Genomic DNA, 24,314 nt, shown 5'->3' with positions numbered 1-24,314 from the left:
GGGGGGGGGGGTTAAGTGACTTGCCCAGGGTCACACAGCTGGGAAGTGTCTGAGGTCAGATTTGAACCTAGGACCTCTCATCTCTAGGCCTGGCTCTCAAACCACTGAGCTACTCAGCTGCCCCTAGTTGCTGGCTTTTAATAAGGAATTTATAGTCTAGTTAGTATGCCCCCAAAGACCACTTTAGCTTTTATTAAATGCCCCTTCCCTCCACCACAGCAGCAATATAGATATCCTTTTGACCTCAGAAGATAAGACCACCAAAGAATTGTTTACAAGACAGAAAACAGGGCAGAATTTACAAGATCTTTTAAGTATTCACTGATAGCAAGAGGCCAAGTACACTCTCCCCACACACTTGGAACTGAGATGATGATGCAGGGCAGCATTTGCTGGTAGGAAGTTTAACTAGGAGCAACAAAATTGAGTTGGCAGAGGAAAAATGTCTAGTAAGATGTGTTCACTACAAGAAAAGAAACCCCCAAAGCAGGAGGGCCTACAACACGAACAGAGGAACGCAAGCCTGCATTTCTCCAACTGGTACTAAAGTAATCTGTATCTTAGGCTCCTGATGTCTCCACACGCTTGGGGGGTGCGCGCAGAACAAGCAGCTACTGGGTTCATCCAACAAGAAGCCACAACTTTATTGATAGAAACAGTACAAATTTCAAATCAGGTTGCATTTAATCTTCTCTGAAACACTGAAAAAAATGTCTTTGTCTCCAGATTGTTACATCGTTAATTCCTGCAAAAGAAAAAGGATAATCAGAGGGAGGCCAACTTTGAAGACTAGAACAATTGAAAGGAATGGGTTTGAGAATGAATGCCTTCCTGATCAAGCAGGGAGGCAAAAAAGCAATGTGGGAGTTGACAGGGAACTCTGCTTTTGAGGACTCCAAGGGGGCTCCTGTTGTAAAGGTGGTTCAAAACTGGCATTTACATGGCAGAATATCTACACTTCTAAAGAAACCTGTCACTGACGCTTGGGGCAGAGGGAACGAGAAAGGACACACAGACTCACCATAATAGCATTTACAATATCATTACTGTTGTTCTTTAGGGCTCGGACAGCCTTTGCTCTGGATACATTTGCTTGGGACATGACCAGTTCTATGTCTTTCACCTCCACACCTGTTTCATCAACCTGCGGAGAAAAGAGAAAGCTCAGGGTAGGACAAAACCCGAGGACTAGAAGAACCCCTGGTCTACTGGGGAGATCCCATACCCAAATTCCTGCCAGCAGTAAACAGTAGCTAGGTGGAATAGTATATTTCCAATGATGCCAGTTCTTTACATAATATGAATCCAATTAATGCCAGGTGATCATAAATGTAGACCAGGAAGGATTTCAGAGGTCATCTAGTCCTCTATCTCCTCCCTCCATTTTACAACTAAGGAAATGGAGGCCCAGAGGTTAGGTGACCTGCCAGTCTGATGTTCTATGCATTGAGATATCTTGAGCCTAGACCAAGTGTTTGGGAAAGAACTTCTGAGGACAGTCACCACCAATGAGGACCCAGAAGCCCATCAAGTAAGCCCCTTCACAATAAGATCTTTACAAAGACATCTCCTTCCTTCCCCCATCATACCTCTTCTTCTTCACTTTCTTCTTGTACGGTTGGAGTTTGTGTATTTTCCTGTATGTTTGAGACGGCTTCACCCTGAACTTTGAATTTTTCAGCAGCAGCTAGCTGTGCCTGCTGAGAGAGATCTTCGATCTACAAAATGAGAAAACAGGTAGATACTCATTAGCGGATATCAGTCTAGATCAGGCAGGGAGTCTAAGACAAGCCCAAGAACCAGCTCTAGGACTGCTTGCCTAAGCCACAAAGGCCAGCTCACCTTGGCTTCCCCAAAGACGATGTAGGTATCTGAAGCTGGGCTCTTGTAGACATCTGGCTTTGTGATGACAAAGAGGATATTCTTAGATTTCCGGATGGTGACTCTAGTAACACCTGTCACTTGTCGAAGTCCCAGTTTGGACATAGCCTACAAAGTGATGGGAAATTAATGGAAAATTTGTCAGCACCTCTGGGCTCTTTGGTCATCTTTGCTGTGCATCAAGTTAGGAATGTTGGAGAAGGAAGTTAACTGGAGAGAAACACCCCAGGGCCATGGTGGCAAACCTATGGCACTCAGAGCCCTCTCTGTGGGCATGGGGCGCCTTTGCCTCAGCAGAGTTCACCACAGTTTGTTACTAGGAAACCAGAGGATTCTGGGCTGGGCTGCTCCCCTCCCAGTGGCACCTGAGGACATTTTGCACATTACCTACCCCCTAGAAAGTTCACCATCACTGTCTTAGGAAACCACGTTTGCTAACATCATTCTCCAAAATTATTTCAAGAAAGCCCCTGTTCCCTCCTGGCTCCCTCATACCTTTCGTGCTTTCTTTTCACTTCGACTCTGTTTTGCTTTACTGACTGGCTCCTCATCGATCTCAGCGGCTGCTGCCAGCTGGTGAGAGATAAGAAAGAATTGAGTGGACTCCACATGAGCAATCGCATCCCCCCACAAGGTTGATGGCCGATTCTTTTACTTGAGGATCCTGCTTCCCAAAAGAATTCTCTGAAGTTGATTCTAAAATGACTCTTTTCTTCTAAGGGGCAACTTTAATACCTATTCTGTTGGGACATCTTATATCTTTTCAGTAAAGTCTGCTTGATCTTTGTAATTGTGTTGCATTTCCTTCTGATTTTTGTGTGTCATTTTTCTTGCCATTTATTGTGTATATTGGTTTCTTGACTCCTTTCTCCACTCCTCATTAGTTCATATAGATGTTTCCATGCTTTTTGGGGGGTATTTATTACACATAATTTCTTAAAGTATCCCATTACATTCACGTACCACAATTTATTTAGCCATTTCCTAGTCCATGGGCATCTCCTCTGTTTCTAATACTTAGCTATTATAAAAAGTGCTGTAATAAATATTTTGAAGAATATGGGTATTTTATTCTTATCAATGACTTCCATGGTACATAAACCCAGAACTTGAGTCTTGTCGAAAAGATATGGGACATTTTAATCATTTTATTTGCACAATTTCAAACTGCTTTCCAAAACAATTGTACCATCACAGTACCACCAAAAATGTATTGTGTGACTATCTTTCTACAACCCCTCCCACAATGACTTGCCATTTTTGCCAATTTGCAGGGTGTAAGGTATTCTCAGTGTTATTTTGATTTGCATTTCTTATTGCTGGTGATTTGGAGCATTTTTCATGTGACTGTAAATACCTTGCAATCCTTCTGAGAACTTTTTGTTCTCATCCTTTGTCTATTTAACTGTTACCAAGAGGGTACTTATAAGAGAAATATGCCAACCTGGGCCTGTTGTGTGGTTGCCTGGGTAGAATCCTGTTCTTCAAGCTCTGGTACTGATTCATCACTGTCAGATTCTGTGCCAGACCCTGTGAAGGTAAGAAAAAAACAACAACTTCATTTTTAAATAGTTACTTTGAAGAAAGGGCTAAGAGGAGGTGGAGGCAAGGGTAGCAGAAGCCGCTTACCATAACCCAGACCACAGACTAGCATATTATGCTATTTCTTTTGCTAGAAGCCAACTCCAAAGGAGATTTCTATGAAGCCAGCTAGGCAGGCCCTATCTTAAGGGCAACTGTGGGTATGTGCACACAACTTCATACATAAAGGACTCAACCCCAGAGAGGAAGGCAATCTGATGGATGCAAATTGCTTTCCACCCTTTTAGATTTCTCACTTGGTGGCAAAGCCCACTTGCTGCTGATCTGGTCAACTCCAACTTCACATCCTTCCAATCATCCTGGAACAACCTTTGCAAGCAAGGCACAGTATACATAACCCGTGACCTCGTGACCCATGGGAAGCAAATTTAAACTAGCTACACAGTAAGGGGCAGCAAGCCAGGCAGGGCATTTTCTCCCTCTCTTCAAACAGGCAAGGAAGCATAAATAGCTGGTACAGGAGTTTGACAACTTGAACAGCTTTCCCCAGGAGGTTTGTACTAGTTTAGTTAAAATTTCTCAGCAATGCCAAATCACAGCCTAATTAGTAACACTTACACTAATATGGAAGCAATTCTCTTCTTTCTCTTATGACCCCTCTGAAACCCTTGGCATTTTAAAGATAAAAATTTCCCAACTGAAAGGCAAGCATGATGGAAACTACTGGAGAGCAAATCTGCTGTACCATCTTATAAAGGGAAAGAGAACACCGACCCAAAGTCCTAAACCCACTACGGATTTACGAGGGTCCCTGGGCCAAAGTCACCGAGTAATCTTAATGTGACGTGCTACTAGCTGGAGACCCCAAACGGTCCTACAACCCTAGGCCCAGGGACGTGGTTAGTGACACGGGCAGAGATCAAAAGCAAGTGACAGTGTGGTGGGTCTTGGTTTTCAAAGTCAGACAAGGTAGGCAGGGAAGAGTTAGGAATAGCACATTCAAGAGTCTGGTTTAGTGACCATACCGCATGGAGTTGCGCACGGGGCAAGTCCGAGGTGATGAAAACCAAGAACTCACGCTATTTCCCCAAGTCTTCGCACTTTAGAATCTCATTCTATGATCTATGTTCAAACACAAGCAAGGATGGGGACGGTGGCACATCCTAAGGTTAGTATTGGTGGGTGGCCCCGAGAGGGGTGCGGGCGACACACCATGCACACGGCAAACCAAGGCGAGTACCCTCGTTGTTCTTCAGAACGGGCTGCTTGACAGGAGGGACCGGGGCAGGGACCCCGGCAGATTTGGGGGTGGGTATGTCCACCAGGACCGGCTGGAAAGGCACTCCCCCTGAGGGTGGTTCCGGGGGGATCAGAGGCGGCAGCTCGTCCTCATCAGCTGGGGCTTGGGGCTTAGAGGGTGCTTCGGGCACCAGCCCAGGTGAGGACGGCAGAAGAGGCTGTTGTTTAGGGAGCAAAGGGGGAGGGGCTGGGGAGGGAACGAGAAGCAAAGAAACTGGTGGGATGGGAGCTGGGGAGAGAGAAGCTGACTCAGCCTTAATAAGATTGGATTCAGAGGCAGCAGCTACTGAGGGAGATGATGGGGTAGGAGCAGGCACAACGAGGTCCTTTGAAGAGGAAACAGGTCCTTCTGCCCTTTCAGTAATAATCAGGGGACCTTTAGGGGTCTTGGGGGGAGCACCTTTTTGGCTTAGAGGTGCTCCAGGAGTGCCAATCTTAGCTGAGGGAGCAGAGGAAGCTGCTGGGGAAACAGGAGTTGCATGGCCTTTCTTGCCCAATGGGCTTTTTGGAGTGGGGACAATAGGTGTACCCTTGGGAGCTGTAGGAGCCAAAGTTGAAGCAGTGGAACCCTTTTTGGCTGGAGAAGAGGCAGTTGCCTCCAAAGGAAAGACTCCTTCAGATGTGTAATCATTGGCTCCTTTAGGGGTCATAGTCAACACTGTGGAAGGAGAAGCTGATTTGGGAGATGGAAGAATGGGGCCATCTTTGAGGGGTAGAATCACATCTGAAGGAGCCTCTTTGTGAGCCAGGTCAGAGAGAGCAGCAGAGTTCTTTTGGGGGACAGACCCTTTAGGAGTTAGAGGAGAGAGAGTTGCTTCTTTAGGGGACAGAGGAATAGAGCCTGGGGGAGTGGGTGTATCTTTAGGAACTGCAGGGGAAGCAGCAGAACCCTTCTTGGTTGGGGATCCTTTAGGAGCAGGAGGAGAGACAGTGGCCTCCAAAGGAGAAGCTGGGGGAGTGGGGGTACCTTTAGGAGCTGCAGAGGAAGTAGCAGAACCCTTCTTGGTTGGGGATCCTTTAGGAGCAGGAGGAGAGACAGTAGCCTCCAAAGGAGAAGCTGGGGGAGTGGGGGTACCTTTAGGAGCTGCAGGGGAAGTAGCTGAGCCCTTCTTGGTTGGGGATCCTTTAGGAGCAGGAGGAGGGACAGTAGCCTCCAAAGGAGAAGCTGGGGGAGTGGGGGTACCTTTAGGAGCTGCAGGGGAAGTAGCAGAACCCTTCTTGGTTGGGGATCCTTTAGGAGCAGGAGGAGAGACAGTGGCCTCCAAAGGAGAAGAGGCTGGAGGAGTGGGGGTATCTTTAGGAGCTGCAGGGGAAGTAGCTGAGCCCTTCTTGGTTGGGGGCCCTTTAGGAGCAGGAGAGACAGTGGCCTCCAAAGGAGAAGAGGCTGGGGGAGTGGGGGTATCTTTAGGAGCTGCAGGGGAAGTAGCTGAGCCCTTCTTGGTTGGGGGCCCTTTAGGAGCAGGAGAGACAGTGGCCTCCAAAGGAGAAGAGGCTGGAGGAGTGGGGGTATCTTTAGGAGCTGCAGGGGAAGTAGCTGAGCCCTTCTTGGTTGGGGACCCTTTAGGAGCAGGAGGAGAGACAGTGGCCTCCAAAGGAGAAGAGGCTGGGGGAGTGGGGGTATCTTTAGGAGCTGCAGGGGAAGTAGCTGAGCCCTTCTTGGTTGGGGGCCCTTTAGGAGCAGGAGAGACAGTGGCCTCCAAAGGAGAAGAGGCTGGGGGAGTGGGGGTATCTTTAGGAGCTGCAGGGGAAGTAGCTGAGCCCTTCTTGGTTGGGGACCCTTTAGGAGCAGGAGGAGAGACAGTGGCCTCCAAAGGAGAAGAGGCTGGGGGAGTGGGGGTATCTTTAGGAGCTGCAGGGGAAGTAGCTGAGCCCTTCTTGGTTGGGGGCCCTTTAGGAGCAGGAGAGACAGTGGCCTCCAAAGGAGAAGAGGCTGGGGGAGTGGGGGTATCTTTAGGAGCTGCAGGGGAAGTAGCAGAGCCCTTCTTGGTTGGGGGCCCTTTAGGAGCAGGAGAGACAGTGGCCTCCAGAGGAGAGGTAGCCACAGATGAAGAATCAGAAGTGACTGTGGGTGTCAGAGGAATAGAGGCTGGAGCAGTGGGGGTATCTTTAGGAGCTGCAGGGGAAATAGCAGAGTCCTTCTTGGTTGGGGGCCCTTTAGGAGCAGGAGGAGAGGTGGCCGCATATGGAGAATCAGAAGTGACTTTGGGGGAGAGAGTAGAGGCAACTGCAGGGGAAATATCAGAGCCCTTCTTGGCTGAAGACCCTTTAGGAGTTTGAGGAGAGCCAGGTACAGCTGGAGTGGGGGCCCCTTTGGGAGATGGAGAAGGTACAGCTGGTGGTGAAACAGGGGTCCCTTTGAGGGGTAGAGTAGTAGCTGATGGAACAGTGAGGGCCTCTTTGGGGGATGGTGGAACTATGGGGACTTCTTTGGGGACTGAAGGAGGTACAGCTGGTGAAGTAGCAGGGGCCTTTTTGGGAGATGGTGGAGCAGTAGGGGCTAGAGGCACAGCTGGTGAAGTAGTGGGGGCCCCTTTGGGAGCTGGAGGCAGCACAACTTGGGTCAAAGGTGACCCTTTGGGAGATGGTGTGGTTAAGGCCAGATCAGAAGCAAGGAAGGAAATAGAGTCCTTTTTAGTTGAGATACTGTTAGGGGTGATGGTGCCCTCTAAAGAAGAGGTGGCTATTTCTGGTGAATCAGGAGTCCTTTTGGGAGATGGAGCTGTAAAAACAGATGGAACTGGTACACTTGGAGGAACAGCAGAAGCTAGAGTCAAGGAAGTGGGGATTGATGCAGAACTTGTCTTATCTGGGAGCACCTCTGTAGTCTGAGGTGTGACTGAAGCCCCCAAAGGAGAAACGGCCATAGCTGAAGGAAGATGGGAACTTTCAGGAGATGATGGGGTCAAAGGCAAAGAAGCAGGTGGAGCTGCAGATGAGAGAGTGAGCTCCAGAGGGAAGAGAGTTGCAGCTGGAATAGTTGTGGTTTCTTTGGGAGATAGAGGGAAAGGAGCGAGTGGAGTAGCAGGATCTTTCTTTGTTGTGGAGTCCATCTGAGCTGGAGAAGGGGGGCCCTGAGGAGAGGGATCCATTTTGGTTACAGGGACTTTTGGAGTGCCTGAGACCTCCAGAGTAGAGTTGTCTACATTTGTGCTGGAAGCGGGTAGAACTGTCAGAGAGGATGCCACAAGATCTTTTTTTACTGGGGTGGTTTCTTGACATGGAGAAGCCAATGAGGATTTCAAAGAACAAGAGGGACTTTGGGAAGCCACATGGGCCAAAGGTAATGTAATAGGAACTTTCTGGTTTGGAGAATCTGTTTGGTTTGGAGCTAAAGGGACAACTTGGGAATCTTTGAGATCTTTCAGAGCTGGAGCCTTGAGAATTGTAACCGGGGCAACAGAAGGATCCTTAGGAACTACAGCAGATAAAGGCAAGGCTGTGGGGAGGACACTGGGATCTCTCTCAGCCTTGGGGCCTGCTGAATCTGAAGGAATAACAGGGTTACCCAAGTTGCTTTCCTCAAGAGAAATTGATACAGTAGCAGTTCCAGTAGGGGGAGTCAGCATAGCTACCTGTGTGGTTGTTACAACTGGAGTAGGGGTTCCTTTTAGGGATGGATTCCCATGGGGGGGAGCTTTGGGTCCTAAAGATAGAACAGGAGGGGACAAGGGATATGTAGGGGCTACTGGTGGAGAAGGGGCAACAAATGGGGATCCAGAAGATATTTTAGGGACTATGCTTATAGAAGAGAGATCTTTTTGAACAGAAGGAATTGATAAGGAAAATGGACTCCCCACAGGAGAACTCAGAGGGTCTTTACGAAAAAGAGGAGTGCCAGGGGATCCTAGGATTGTAGAGGAGGTTGAAGATCTCTGGGAAGAGATATCTAGAGGAACAGTGATTGGGGTAGGGCTTTTAGGTTTTAAAGAAGTATCAGAGAGCATCTGAACTGTAGCTCCAGAGTCGAAAGAAGCAATCTGCTCTGCAGGTGATACAGGAGGACCCAGAAGAGGAATGAAGGCAGCAGAGGGAAGTTTTGGAGCCACGCTTGCCAGATTAGGGGTGGCCACAGGGGCAGCTTGGGCTGTCTGGAGAATAGGGTTTGCCTTAGAGTGAACAGTGCCTCCACCAGGAGGTGTGGGAGTGCCTTTTAGGTCAGGAGATGTAACAGTGGCAGAGGTGGAAGCCCCTTTGGGGCTTGGAATTATGGGATTAGTAGTTGGCAGAGATGCGACTATCCCAGGTGCAGTTGGGCTCAAGGGACTGGGTGAAACATCCAGGGTCTTTTGGGCAGGAGGGGCCAGGGCCACCAGAGACAAAGGAGCTGAAGAGGAGGCACCTTTCAGAGCTGGGGAAATCATGGGGGAAGCCAGAGCTAAGGCAGCTGGGGAGATGGGAGGTCCTATTAGATCTGGGAGAAACGCTGGTTCAGCTATGGGGGAGGAAGGTGGCAAAGTATAAGTGGCTGGAGCTTGGGGAGGCCCAACTCCTAAAGGCAAGGTTGCCAAAGGGGATGACTGGGAAAAGGGTGCTACAGAAGGCCACGAGGTTCCAGTGGTTAAGCCAGGGACTGAAGGAGAGAACAGGGAGGGTTGGTCAGGTGTGGAAGGGCAAAGAGGCTGGGGAATGGGAGAGAAGGGGGAGAGGGGAGGAGGAGGAAGGGGAGGAACAGGTCCAGGCTGTCCCAAAGCAGCACTATAAGACACAGAGGGCATAGCTGGAGGAGAAACAAGGGAAGAGAGAATAAAAGAGGGAGGGGAAAGGAAAAAACAAAGTTGAGTTATCCAATCCCATTCAGTGAAACATGCCTTAGAGAAAATACTTTTTGTTTTACCCAAGAATCAAATCACTTCACAGAAAGCTTACCTAGAGTTATGGGAGCAACACGCATCACCAACTTTAACACAGAGCACCACAGGGATTTCCCACAAGGATTTTTGCCAAGCTCCAACTACAGAAATTCTAAGTCTTGGGGGAGGGAAGAGCCCCTAAAAGGTGTCCCCCCCCAAAGGAAGTGTTGGGACCCCAAAATCCAAATGGCCTCTATTCCCCATTTTTAAGGGCTTCTTATGCATAAAAAAGATTTTCTCACCTGCAACTTTCTTCAATGTTACCTAACCAAGATCAAAAACAAAACTAGGTTCATGTACCTGCCAGTTGGGGGTTGATAAACCAAAATGAACAAGAATATAGTTCAGCATAAATCTAAGGATGCTACCAGATCAAGGAACCATCCCGTCACCCACTCCAGGGCACAGATCTCCCTCAAGTTAGCAAAAATAGAAAGCTTAGAATCCTCTCTACCCTCACACTTCAATTCAGAGCAGTGTGGCTTCACAGCAACAATATCATAACAGAAGCCTTGAGTTCTAGTTAGCTGCTACCATATGAGCCTGGACAAACAACTTTAGCATTTTGGGCTGGTTTCCTCATTTGTACCAGAATGATCCCATGTCTCCCCCTTCAATCTGTAGGAATCTATAGTTATAGAGATACATACTGAAAAAAAAAAAAAAGAGAGAGCCATGCCCTTGTTTTGGCAATGTTTGGCTCTTTAGAGGCATGAAGATTAATCATACATTTAAGAGACCTAATCTTCGTCATCAGGGTGTAGGCTGTCATGACTGTGGCTCAACTTGTCCAACCAGGCAGACTTCACTGTGGAAATAGGGCAGGACATGGAAGGTGGGGGCAAGGAAGGGAGTAGAAATAAGGAATCATGGTGAATATTAGGGACAAAGCCAGCACGTCCAATTCAGCAATTCTGTGAAGTACCAAATTTGGACTAACAAGTGACAATCCCCAGAAGGGAATCCATTGCCCAGAAGTTACAGTACATCCACAAAAATTCAACATGACCTTAAAGTGCCTCTACAAAGTCAGGGTCCCAACTAGCCCTCGGGGTTCATAACTGGAATATATGCACATCGGACAAGGAATGCAAGTCAGAAACAGAACAAGTGCACAATTCCTACTTTAGCTTGAAATCTGGTCAGCATTGGCTCTGGCTACCTGGGCTGCATTGTTTAGTCATACAAAGATCATTGGCATCCTTCATCATTGAGAACTATCGTTCAACCTCAAGTCTTAAGTCTCTTGGAAACTTGTCAGGAACAAGAACTGGGACAAAAACCACTGGCCAGGGACAAGAAAACCAGAAGCCAGTTTTCTCTCTCAATGAAGGGTCAGCCTAATAAAAAATTTAAGGAACAAACTGAACTTGACAGCTCAGATTCAAACAGTCCCTTCTCCGGTACTATCTTAAGGAAAGCAGAAAATTGTATTCCCCACTGGTAAGATGGCAGCTGCATTTAATCCCTTCAGCTGTTACAAGGCAGCCTGGAGGGGAGGGAGAATTTTACCAAATTCCTTATCCTGTGGAGTTCTTGGGCTGGAGGGCCATAGAAGTAGTTTTTTTTAAACCAAAAAGAAAGGTCCGTTGTGAAGCAGGGAATGGGAAGAAGTTGTAAGGATGAGAAGGAGCATGCACTTCACTCGACATGATCTAAAACTACTCATTCCTTTTCCTCCCCTTTTTTAACATCAACCTAGAATCGATACTATGTATTGGTTCCAAGTCAGAAGAGCAGCAATGGGGGTTCAGCGTCTCACCCAGGACCACTCGGCTAGGAAGTGTTTGAGGCCACATTTGAACCCAGGACCTCGAGTCTCAATCCCCAGAGCAACCTAGCTGCCCTAGGCCTATTTCTTTAACCGTCGATACAGTCACTAACCCACACCTGCCTTTACGAGACTGAGGAGCAAAGAAAAAAGCAACTTGATCGGGCGCTGCCGACATCCAGGCCCAAACAAAGTTCCATTAGGTAACGTCTGCGGGAGAGCTGCTGCAACCCAGTAAGCCCGACGTCGGCCAGGGCCACCCCCTCCCGGGGGAGAGCTCCAGGCCCCACTGGAGAGCGTCTAATCCCGACATGTGACGCAGGCCCCAAGCCAAAGACATCTAAAACCTTGCAGCCACTTCCTGGCCGGGGCTTCCTCGGCCTGTCCGGGTGTCTGCTGCTTCCAGCAGGGGGAGAAGTCCCGGACACGCTCGGCCCCCGCAGAGCCCGGGGAACGAGGCTGAAAGAAACCACACGAGCTTCATCCACGAGATGTGCCCAGGGCCGGGCCCACTCCCCGCCTCCAGTCCCTCCCCCGTCACGCGGGCCTCCAGGACTCCTCCCGGACCCCGGGCACCTACCTGTCTCAGCCTGGGGCTGGGGCAACTCTTGCTCTGTGGCTGGGACGGTTTCTGTCGCTTCGCCGGGCATTTCTAGGGGGACAGAGAAGACCCTGAGTTACCAGGGGGCTGCGTCTCCGGGGGCCCTCCCGCGGTTCCGTGACCCGCCAGGCCGCCGCGGGGGAACTACAACGGCCTCGGCCCCCTCCCCCGGCTCGGCCCGCTGACCCCATCTTGTTTGGGGGCCCCCGGGCTCCCCTCCTTCTGCTGGTCCCCGCGTCCCCTAGGGGCCTCGCCGGCCTCCAGGGCCCCCTTGCTCCGTTCCAGGCGGCACGGGACGGAGGCCTGGCCCTCGGAGGAGGCGGATGGCGGCGGATAGAGAGCGGAGGGAGAGGCAGTACTTACTGTGAGAGGAACGCGGTTCCAAGATGGCTGCAGAGAGAGATCTGGAGCGAGCGTGACCGGCCCCTTCTGCGGCGGAAACTCGGCGCCAGGAGGGGCGGGGCCAGCGCGAGCGCTTCCGGTTCAGCTCCTGGAGTGGGGCACCCTGCTGACGGGGAGGGGCTGGTGACTGTGCCTTGAAGACTCAGAGCCTCGAAGTGGACGGGTTCTTTGAGCTCCTACTATGCACCGGAAACGCGCTCGGAGAAGTCCGATTCCGCAGCCTCATGGCGGCGCCGATGGGTGAACAGCTGGGCACAGACTTGCTTCCCACAGGAAACTAGAATTCTAGGCATTAGAATTAAGAGGGTCAGAGGGGGCGGCTAGGGGGCTCAGGGGATAGAGAACCAGTAGATCCTTGTTTCGAATATGGGCAAATTACTAAACCACTATGGACGAGGCCTTAGCTCTTCTGTCATGGAACCAATACACAATATTGATTCTGAGAGTGAAGGGAAGGGTTTAAAAACCCCAACAAAACCTGAGGATTGAGGAAGGCCGGATTTCAGACATAAAGGAAGCCAGAAAGCTCAGTAGTTGGAGCAGGGAAGGGAAGTGCATTGCAGGCCTGTGGGACAGCCAGAAAAAATGCCCCCAGTCTGGAAGTGAAAGGAATGAGGGGGCTGGTTAATGAAGGCTTTGAATGCCAAACAGAGCATTTTGCATTTGCTTCTGAAGGTAATTGAAGTGGTGCACCCCATTGTATAGCTTATCCTAGACTAGCTTCTTTGTATGTAAGGGAGTTACTTTCTCATGCATACTGCCTGTATGTTGTTTTGGTTCTGAACTGACTTCACAGGAAAGCTCATTTCTGCTTTCCCCAGAGAGGTTTACTGATCATTGACTTAGTTTACCTCACTTCACAATAAGAAGCCACTGGAGTTTACTGAGTAGGATGTGTATATGTGCTTTAAGAAAATCACTTTATGGCTGAATGGAGGATATATTGGAATAGGGAGAGACTTGAGGTGGGCAGACCCACCAGCAGGCTATTTCCAAGTGTGAGCAGTTGGTAATCTACACTAGGATGGTGGTTTGGGGGAAAAGATAATGAGGTCAGTTTTGGAAATTTTGAATTTGGGACTTCTATTGGACATCCAGTTTCAAGAAATCTTATGGACAGTTGGAGATGTGGGTGAAGGGGGTGTCAGGAGAGAAGCCTGCATAGAGATGATAATTAATTAAATCCATACAGGCTAAGATCACTAAGTTAAATAACATATATAGAATTTAAAAAAGGGCCCAGGTCAGAGCCTTGAGAGATATTAGCAGTTAGAAGGTGAGACTGGGAGGAAGGAGTGAGGAGCAGTAAGATAGGTAGGAGAACTGAGATAGACAGTGATTTAAGGAAAACCTGAAAAGAAAAGCTTTTTGAGGTGAAGAGACTCTGCTTGATAGTCTAGTGAAAGGTCAAAAAGGAGGAGAACTGAGAAAAGGTCATTATATCTGGCAATTAAGAGGTTATTAATATCTTGGGAGAGGGCAGTTCCAGTTGAATGATGAGTTTGGAATATTTTTAGTAGATAAGAGAATGAGAAGAAAGGAAGTGGCGGCACAGATTGTTAGGATGGTCTTGTTGAGGAATTTAGTCACAAAAGGAAAGAACTAGAGGACAATGGTTAATGGACATAGATGGATCTAGTGAGGTTTTTGATGAGGAGGGACATGTGAATGTATTATGGACATGTTTGTAGGTAATAGGAAAGTTGTTGTTTGTCCTTCATTTTAGAAGAGGACCAATGACATCATGGGGTGATGTCTTGGCTCATTAAGTGAGGCAGATTTGTTTGAGGTCAGTAGCTTCACTCTCTCTTCCAGAGTCATTAAAAGTCCAGTGCTAAGACGAAAGTCAGGACAACTATTGATGGCCCAAGATGCAGTGGAGAAACTTGGCACCTTCCATGTCATATTGGAACAAATTGTTCTTACTCACCTATTCTGCTCAAGAGAAGTCTTTACATGTTTGGGGGTAGATGTCCTCTTAAGTCACTGATGGGTTTGAAGCCTGTTGGTTACTCTCAACCTGGTTAAGCTCTTCTCCAGAGATGGTTTTACCAGGATGTGGCTATTTGTGAATGCTACAGCTTCCTGGAACCACAGTGGACAAATGGACAAAGATGGATGAGCAGCTCTGCTCAAGACCAGCGATGCCAGTCCTCCCTGAACACTTCAAGCTTGCAACCATGGTGTTTGCCCAGTAGGCAATGGCATCAGTAGACCATAGCAATTCATTAAATGGTATAAGAGAGTAGCTCTTGGATAAGACTGCCAATTACACCTTCCCTTCAAATAAGCAGATTTTCTGTCTACTGCAGTCCCTTATACTCTCTCTTTTTCCCTTGGTTTCTGGAATTGTAAGAAATACTAGTCTTGACCCTCTCTCCCTGGATGGACAGAAACAATATTCTTTCTTCCCTAAGCTAGAAAGATGGCAGTCTCCCCCTTGAAATGCTTCTTAATGACTGAGCCTCATGTCTCAGTAGCATATTTGCTAGGTTGATATATATCTCATCTGATCCTCAGAACAACCCTGTGAAGTAGGAACTTTTATTATTCCTTTATAGATGAGGAGACTGAGAGATAAAGTGACTTGCCCCAAGGTCACACAGCTAGTTAGTATCTGAGGCAGCATTTGAACTCAGCTCTTCCTTACCATAATTTTTGATGTTCTCATATGTTATAAAGGGCTCAAATATTAAGAAAACAACTCTGCATTCCCTTTTTGATCCACATTTGTGTTACTGGAAAGAAAACCGGAGATGTGGATAATCTTATCTCTGCTGGATGGCAGAGAGTGTTTCTATCTGTGTGTCATACCCAGTGCTTTCTTAGCATGATGTTAAGATACATCTCAGCTGCTAAATGTTTGTCGAATGAATGACTTCTAGAAATGTGGGTACTCCTCTTGGTGTAGAAAGCAAAGGAGCCTATCACTTCCCACTCCCCTTCTCCAAATATCTGTATTCACTCTGCCTACTTGAAGCTAAGTTAGGACTTATGCCAGGACTGCAGTGAAATGAGGCACCCCAAATAACAAGAAGCTACATCTAGGGCCTTAGAGCCTTACTGCCCTGGACCAATTAAGCCCTGGGGACAGTTTCATTGCCTTTTTAGAAAAAAAAGACTAATCTCTGTGGCAGGGGCCTTCCAGTCTTACTACCGTAGATCCCAGCCCCTTGTTGCTTTTATTATACCAGTCCATCTATGTGCTGTAATTCAGGTAATATACAGTATTTTGCATTCACTGTGTTTTTGCAGTGTGCATGATTAGGCAGGATGTCATTTGATCAGTTATTTTTGTCTAGTGAAGCTGAGGCTCATCCATAATGAGTTTTGATGAGTTTTAAAATTCTCCCTCTAGAAATGAGGATAGTTGCTAATTCTCTAGCTAAAAAAAAATCTAAGCTTTCAATGAAGCTGTTGTGGTTGTAGTAACAGAACAGGGACTAAAGTCTGCACCATGTCGGAATGTTGTGGGAAGGATTCCTTTTGCGAGAATGCAAGACTCCCAAACTTAACTTAAAAGTATTAAGAGAGATTTATTAGTAATGTTGAAGTTTTGGCAAGCAAGACAGCAGGAGTGGAGCAACCTCAGTTCTGGGGTTTTTATATTCAATGAGGACTTGACTCTGGGGCTAGGGGTTGGGGAGGAGGTTTCCCCGAAGGCCCAGGGGTGGTTCTCATGATTTGGAAGACAGATGGATAAGGTGTGTCTCTTTGTCCATCTCAAATCAATGGGACAATCAAAGGAGGATAATCCTCTCAGGGTCAGATGTTTTGGGTTGGGAGTCAAGAGAGTATAAGGGAGCAAAGGAATTTCCTTGATAATAGTTTGTCTTAGTTTCTGGGGGTATGACAGGAATGGGCCCATGACAGGAATGGCTATTTTTCCTAAAAATATAGTGAAATTGTTCTTGGAGACTTCACTGGTCCGGTAAACTTGGGCTCTGGCTGTTGTGACTTGATTTCTTGGTGGCCTAAATACCAAATTGAGCCCATGAGGAATTAGGAGGCTCTTCCCTCAGGCATAGCCAGTGTGCTTGCAAGGCCAACCCTGAGTCAGAGGATTCACTTGCCTGAATAGTACTCTCTCCTTGCTGAAATCAGTCCTTTCCAGTATATGGTTAAGTAAACCTTCCTTTGTTAACTATTAGATGATCTATGAGTATTCTATTTTGTTCCAGTCCTGAACATGAACAACCAGACAGATTTGAGGCCAGCCTAATGTACAATGAGTGTCATTTTAGCTAAAAAAAAAAAAAAATATATATATATATATATATATATACATATATTTTTTCCCCCTTTTAATTTTCAGAAAGGGAAAAGGCTATATATATTTCCTTTCCCCCATCCCATAAATCATCACATTCTCTCCTCTAATGTTGATGAAGCTTTTCTTCTCAACAATGCAACTCCTATCTTTGCCTTTTTATTCCATCCCTTCCAAAACCTTGCCTCTTCCATTATCTCCCACCCTTTCCCCCAATCTCTAATGCCTATTGGCTCCTTCTTTACTATCTAAAGACGTAACCAAGTTTCCCCCATACTTAAAACCTTTTTCTTTTACATTATCCTACACTGGGGTGTATGGGGTGCTCAGGGAGGGGTAGCATCTCTGGTATGGAGGGCTTGTCGTGTCCTCTTAGGGCAGCTTTCCAGCCTCTGACCCTCACCTGACACCCAGCTCTCACTTGTGGCTCCCAGTAGCTGCTAGCATGCGGCAGCGGCCACACCCCGGGCAAAGGCTTCGACAGGCCGGCTAAACCTTGTGAGGGTAGCCATCGGGTCGTCGACCCCTGGTGAACCAGGGCTTTGCTCACCCAGCATGTGAAGACTGCTTAGGCTGAACAGACAGAAGAAACCAACAAGAAGGTTCAACGGCTGAGAGGGCGACACAGCAAAGCACTGTGGAGTGCTTAGGGCGTGTTGGAGCACAAAAGACAACATGGCCATCCAATGCAGCTGAGGAAGTCTCCAGGTGTAATGATTTTTCGTGCCATTGGACCCAGGCTTCCAACGCCAAGAGAGTGGGACTGTCTCTGTGCATCGACTTTTCCACTTAAATCTCCTTCATGCACAGGTGTCTTTGTGCACACTCATCTATACACCATAGATGAAAACGCACAAAGACAATCGTCATCCTCGGTTAACGAGAGACTACCACTACTACTCCTTCATGCACAAGTGTCTTTGTGCACACTCATCTATACACCATAGATGAAAACGCACAAAGACAATCGTCATCCTTGGTTAACGAGAGACTAACACTACTATCCCACACCACAATTTGTGTAACTATTCCCCAGTTGAAGGGTACTCACCTTGTTTTCAGTTCTTTGCTAAAACAAAAAATGCTGATATAAATCCTTTTTGTACTTATGAGTTCTTTCCTTGTCTTTGATCCCTTCAGAGACTATGCCTATATAAGGGGGAAATGGGGTTAATTTTAAAAGGGTTGGGCTTGATTATTTAAGAGTGTGTCTGCCAGGAATTTAATTAATTCCAAAGAAATTTTATTTATAATTTATTTACAAAATGTGGAAAGAGTGAAGTAAGAAATTAGAGGATAAGGTAAACACCAAGTAATTTACTCCAACCCCTGGCTCAAAAAACAGTCAGGGGAGTTTTGTCCTCAACCAGATAGGCCTCAGCCCTTGTAGCCCAAGACCTGGGGAAGTCTCCTCAGAAAAATTCAGTAGTTAAGAGTCAGCCTTTCACTGACCATATGTCAGTCCAGTCAGCATTCTTCTGCCCCTCTTTACCAGCCTCAACTCAAAAACATGAAGAATTGAATTCTCACAGGAAGTAACAGTTCCTTTTAAAGACATTTTCTCTTGGGTTACTTCCTGTGTCTTCCCCTAATTCTACATCTACCAATCACAGTTGAAGTCCTACTCGAGGACTGCCCAGAAGGTAGTTAGTTGATTCTGATTCATTACCCACTGTTGAACACATGGGTCACAGACCTCTCACTTCATGATTAAGTGGGATATTTGCACCTTTGGTTTTAGATCTAAATGGGAAGATCTTCATACTGTGAAGATTGGATTTAGCTAACTCCTATTTGTAACAATAAAGACACTCTCTTTAACAAAATCAGGAATGTCTACACCCATACTTAAGGATTAAGTATCCAGGAGGATGGCCTTTAACAGACATGTGCAGAAACAGCTGACAGACCCCTGGACTATCCTAAGTCAAGCTAAGCTACCATTGGTACAAAGACCCAGGAAAGTGATGTAAAACCATCCATATGTTTTGTGTCACTTCCTCTCCTTGGTCTCTTTCCCTGGAGATGTGGCTCTGGCTGGCAGCGTGCTAAGTGTTCTGACATCTTGGGTGGTGGCAGCTATTTGTCTGGGTTTTGGCAGTGAGTTTGCCCTTGAGCTAATTCAGGTTCAGGCATCTTAGCTGAGCCCTCTTGGAGTTCAGGCTGATTCCTTCCTCCTTTACTCTCCAAACTTTATCTTCCTAGAAGCCTCTTAATCTTCCTCCTGGCACAGGCCAGGCGGGAGAAATCCTATACCTTTTCCCTCTCCTTTCTCCTTAATTTCTTTCTTCTATATTAACTAAAATCACAATACATTTCCAGCTGTCTTGGGTATTTTATTTGGGATATCCCATGGCGACCAATAATTAATAGAGTTTAGGTCACAATGGTAAAATTATCCTTTATAATACTTTACTTTTAAGTACCATGTTTACACTTATGGAGATTAAATCTAAAAATAGACAAGTGTGACAATTTAATCTTCACAATCAGGGGAGAGTTAAGTATTTTCATTGTTATAATCAGGGGAGAGTTAAATTTCATCTTCACACCTACAGTGAAAACACTGATTTTCTTTGTATAGCTCAAATTATTTTCCAGAACAGTTAAGACAGATTCTATCAATAGTGTGTTAGTGTGTTGGTGCTCCCATCTTGAAACAATGATAGTTTTTTAGACGTAATCAGTAAAATCATATTGTTTTTTGGTACTGAAATGCTTGTTTTAATTGATGAATAAGTTTATAGTAAAAACGAAAAAAATTTAAAATGTGGGTCCTATTCTTTGGACCATACAAATTGTAGTCTATAAATGTAATGGGAATAGAATGTTAAAAGAAATGAAAAAATATGAAGAGTTCAGAAACTTGGGAAGAATGAAATGAGCCAGACTAAGGGAACAATTTATATGAAAAATCACACAAAACAACATAGAAGAATACTAGAGCATCTGATCAATTCAAGGACCAATCAGTTTTAGAGGAGTAAGGTAAAAAATACCTTTTCTCTTGGCAGAGAGGTGGGACACCCCACTTCACAAAGGTTGCTATTTATTTAACAAAAACCTCCTTGATTACAGGAAATTATGAAATGTTTTTGTTTTTCCAAAGTGTTTCCTTTTTTAAATTAAAAAAAAAATTTTTACCAATTACATATAACATATTTCCATATAAGTTTTCCAAAATTATATGATGATTCCAATTGTCTCCTTCCCTCCCAGGCCCTGGAGCTGGAAAGCAGTTTGATTTGGGTTATACATGTATTATCACACAAGACATTTTTATATTGTTCATTTTTGTAAGTGAATCATGTTATAAAACCAAAATCCCTAAACATAAACCCAAATAAGCAAGTGAAAAATCATAAGTTTTTATCTGCATTTTTACTCCAATAGTTCTTTCTCTGGAGGTGGCTAGCATTCTTTGTCCTAAGCCCCTCAGAATTGTCCTGGATCATTGTATTGCTGTTAGTAGCCAAGTAAGTCTTTCATAGCTGATCATTCCACAATATTGCTGTTACTATGTACAGTGTTTTCCTGGTTCTGCTTTTTTTACTCTGCATCAGTTTCTGAAGGTCTTCCCATCTCTTTCTGAAATCCTCCTGCTCATCACTCCTTACAGAACAATAGTATTCCATCACCATCATATACCACAATTTGTTCAGGCATTCTCTCATAGATGGACATCCTTTTTATTTCTAATTCTTTGTCACCAATGAGCAGCTGAGGTGGGACCCTGTTGGTGTCAAATGACAGTTCATCCTCCACACACTTATTTGTTCATAAATGACCACATCACTTCTAAAGAACCTTGAATGTTTCCTTATTGCTTCTTAGCATGTAGTCTTTGTTGGAGCCCTTATTTCATATTACCCTTCATGCATTATGCTTTTTGTTCTTTTTAGATGAGGAAATGGAGACAAACAGTGCCTTGTCCAGGGACACAGAGTTAGACCTGACTTGAAGGCAAGATGAGTCTTCCTGACTCCCAGTCTAGCATTCTCTCTGTCCACTGAATCACCTAACTACCCTCATGCATTATGTTTCAGTTAAACTGGCCTCCTTTCTTGAGACTGTAAACTTTAGACTACTCTACCCTACTTAGTCTAACAAAAACAGAAATGTCTGCACCCATACTTTTAAGTATTTAGGAGGATGGCCTATGACAGACATGTGCTAGCAAATGACAAATCAGAAACTGACAGACCCCTGGGCTGTCCTAAGTCAAGCTTAAGCTACCATTGGTACATGTGAGATGCAGGAAAGTGATGTAAAAACCGTCTACATATTTTGCGTCACTTCCTCTCTCCGGCCTCTTGGGTGGCTGAGAGGTGGCTGGTGGAGTGTGCTGTGTATTTCAGCATCTTGGTGTGGCAGCTGCTATTGTCTGGGTTTAGCGGTGAATCTTCCTTGATACCCTACTGGAGGAAGCTGAGTAGCCTAGTTTAGGTGAGGCATCTTTACTGAGTTCTCTTGGAGTTTAGGCCGATTCCTTCTCCTTTACCTTCCAAACACTATCCTCTTAGAAAGCCACTAATCTTCAGAGACCTCATGGCAGAGGACTTTGAGCTCCTTCCCCCCCTTTCCCCCCACCTCGGCACAGGCCAGCGGGAGAAATCCTATACTTTTCCCTCTCCTCCTTAATTCCTTCCCTCTATATTAATTAAACCACCATAAATCTCCAAACTGACTTGGGTATTTTATTTGGGCTATTTCCTGATGATGAAAATTAATTTAAATTAGGTCACAACCCTAAAATTATCCTTACAAGACCCAAACTTAGGCTTCCGTTGATCCCCCTGTACCTTTGCCTAGGATTGACCTATGTGCCTCAAATGTGGTCCTTTTCCACCCCTCCCCGAGTTCTAGCTTTCTTCAGGGCTCAGCCTGTGTGCAACCTTTTGTAATCCCTCTATCCTTTCTTTAGCTTTCTCTCCTTCTACAAGTAAGTTCTTGAAGTGCAGCAGGGACTGTTTTTCATCATATCACTTAGCACAATGCTCATCCACAGTGGGCACTTAATGAATGTTTACTGGATTGGACAGACAGCCCATGCAAGCAAAAAGCCTCAACCCACCAGAGGACTCTGATTCTATTCATCTTTCATTTTGAAGAGGACCGATGGCATCTCAGGGTGACGTCTTGATTTGCTCGTGATTTGGATTTAAGGGAGGCAGGGCTGTATGAAGTTGTCAGCCTCCATCTCTTTTCCAGAATCATCTTGGGATGACTGGTAATGGCCCAGGGATGGTGTGGATGGCTTTGGTGTCTTCAGGGTCTGACCCAGGTAGAGGCACTGCCTTCATGGCCATTGGAATAAATCACTATCATTCTCTCATTCTGCTGGGGAAAGGCTCCAGATGTCCCCCTAACTCTCTGAAGAGTTTGAGGTTTATCAATGACTTTCAACAACTTGGTTTAGCCTTTCAAAGTTTTACCAGGATGTGGCCTCTGTGCATGCTGAGGCTTCTTGGAGCCACAGGTAAGATTTGGGCAAAAGGTAGACACATCAAAGGTGAAGGAGAAGCCTTGAAAAGGGCTCTGCAAGCCCTCATGCCAGAGGTGTTAGTCCCCCCTGACCTCCCCATGCATCCCTCTCTGATTCATTGATTAAATGGATAGCCAGGGATGGATGTTCAATTTCTTTTTTTTGTCTCTGCAGCACCTACTATGTACCAAGCAGAGTGCTAAGGGCCAGCAGATTAAAAAAAAGCAAAAACTGTTCCTTCCTTCAAGAAGCTTGCCTTCTAATGGGGGAAAGGGAAAACCTGGGGAGTGGTGGTCAAAGAGGGGCACTTTTGGCCTGAAAGTTTCAGGAAGAGTCACTGGGACCAGGGTGAAATAGACTGACATACCCCATCTAGTAACAAAGGCACAGCTAAGTGGATCTTGGATGGGGGAATGAAGGGAAGAAACACCAAATAATAAAGGACTTTCCAAAAAGATTGGTGGGGGGGGGAAAAGGATACCTGTTGTCATTACTATAATTTAATATAGCTTTAGAAGTGTTATCGCAATAATACTACATATTACATATATTACTTAATATAATATATATATAATACTAACTATAGGAGTAATACTAGAAAAAGAAATTTAGGCACCATGCCAAAGCAAAGAAGAAACAAAAGTATTGAATTTGGTGGTTTTACTTACAGGACCCTAGAGATTCAATTACAAATTAATTGAAAACAATGCCTTCTGCAAAGCAGCAGGATATTAAAAAATCCACACAAATCAATAGCCTTTCTGTTTATTATGTACAAAACCCAGTAAGCTGAAATAGAAAAAAAGTACCATTCGAAACAGGTATAGGATATATAAATGATTGTATATGATAGCCCATCAACCAGAGACTTATATAAAAAGTCAGTTAATTAACATTTATTAAGTGCCTTTTGGGTTCTGGTGCTACAAAGGCAAAAATCAGTTCTTCCTCTCAAAGAAAGAGCTCACAGGCCAGTGGGGAAGAGAGCATGAAAGCATCCATATACAAGTAAGCAACGACAGGATAAGTTGGTGGTCATCTGAGAGGGAAGCATGAAGCTTAAGGAGCGAGAAAGGATCCTTGCAGAAGGGGAGACTTTAGCTGAGACTAAGGAAAGTCAGAGGAGTACAGATGAGGGGGAGGGAGGGTGTTCCAGGCTTTGAGGTCAGCCCGTGAAAACACTCAAGAGTTGAGAGATGATAGAGCATCATGTGTAAGGGATAAATGGTAAGGCGGTCATTGTCGTATACAGAGAACATAGAGGCACTAAAGGGGGTAGCCTGGAAAGTAGGAAGGTGCTGGCATACGAAGGCTTTGGAAAACAAACAGGTTGTTATATTTGATCTTGGAGGGAATAGGGAGCCACTGGAGTTCACTGAATAGGCGGTGATGAGGTCAGATCTGTACATTTGTATGTAAGAGGGCATTTGACTAGTGGGCAGAGGACTACCTAGTGAGCGATTGTAATAGTCCAGGAATAAAGTGATGAGGACCTGCATCTAGGTGTTCAGAGTGCACAGGAAGAAAGGGGTACATATATAGAGTATGTTATGAAGGAAAAATAGAAACGATTTGCCAACAGATCATATACAGGAGTTGAGTTTTGTTTGTGCAAAAATATAGGAAGGTGATAAATGGGCAAGGGACATGGATAGGCAGTTTTCAGTTAAAGAAATCAAAACTATTAATAAGCACATGAAGAAGTGTTCTACATCTCTTATAATCAGAGAGATGCAAATTAAAAGAACTCTGAGGTATCACCTCACACCTAGCAGGCTGGCTAACATGACAGCAGAGGAAAGTAGTGAATGCTGGAGGGGATGTGGCAAAGTCAGGACATTAATTAATTAATTAATGCATTGCTGGTGGGGTTGTGAATTGATCCAGCCATTCTGGAGGGCAAATTGAAACTATGCCCAAAGGGCGCTAAAAGACTGTCTGCCCTTTGATCCATCCATAGCACTGCTGGGTTTGTACCCCAAAGAGATCATAAGGAAAAAGACTTGTTCAAGAATATTCATAGCTGCACTCTTTGTGGTGGCAAAAAATTGGAAAATGAGGGGATGTCCCACGATTGGGGAATGGCTGAACACATTGTGGTATATGTTGGTGATGGAATACTATTGTGCTTAAAGGAATAATAAAGTGGAGGAATTCCATGGAGACTGGAACAACCTCCAGGAAGTGATGCAGAACAAAAGGAGCAGAACCAG

General features: G+C 45.7%; 1 protein-coding gene across 1 annotated transcript; it reads right to left on the bottom strand.

Annotated features, from left to right (window-relative positions):
- Window positions 1–619: 619 nt before the first annotated feature.
- Window positions 620–15,512, bottom strand: NACA (nascent polypeptide associated complex subunit alpha). The gene is made up of 8 exons (XM_056797829.1): window positions 12,308–15,512; window positions 11,924–11,995; window positions 3,326–3,411; window positions 2,377–2,454; window positions 1,843–1,989; window positions 1,590–1,718; window positions 1,022–1,144; window positions 620–745 (listed from the first exon to the last, which is right to left on the bottom strand). Exons 2-8 carry the CDS (start codon window positions 11,991–11,993, stop codon window positions 731–733), a joined length of 648 nt encoding a protein of 215 aa, XP_056653807.1. The 5' UTR covers window positions 11,994–11,995; window positions 12,308–15,512; the 3' UTR covers window positions 620–730.
- Window positions 15,513–24,314: the final 8,802 nt, after the last annotated feature.

The sequence above is a fragment of the Monodelphis domestica genome, chromosome 5 (genome assembly GCF_027887165.1).
Source record: "Monodelphis domestica isolate mMonDom1 chromosome 5, mMonDom1.pri, whole genome shotgun sequence".
NCBI classification, from domain to species: Eukaryota; Metazoa; Chordata; class Mammalia; order Didelphimorphia; family Didelphidae; genus Monodelphis; species Monodelphis domestica.
This window is presented reverse-complemented; position numbering and strand designations above follow the sequence as displayed.

Excerpts from the sequence above, each read along its gene's own strand:
- NACA (XM_056797829.1), bottom strand. The coding sequence starts at position 11,993 with ATGCCCGGCGAAGCGACAGAAACCGTCCCAGCCACAGAGCAAGAGTTG. Across the intron at positions 1,990-2,376 it reads GTGAAAAGAAAGCACGAAAG|GCTATGTCCAAACTGGGACT; the intron begins GTATGAGGGAGC and ends ATCACTTTGTAG. Across the intron at positions 1,719-1,842 it reads TCGTCTTTGGGGAAGCCAAG|ATCGAAGATCTCTCTCAGCA; the intron begins GTGAGCTGGCCT and ends CTCATTTTGTAG.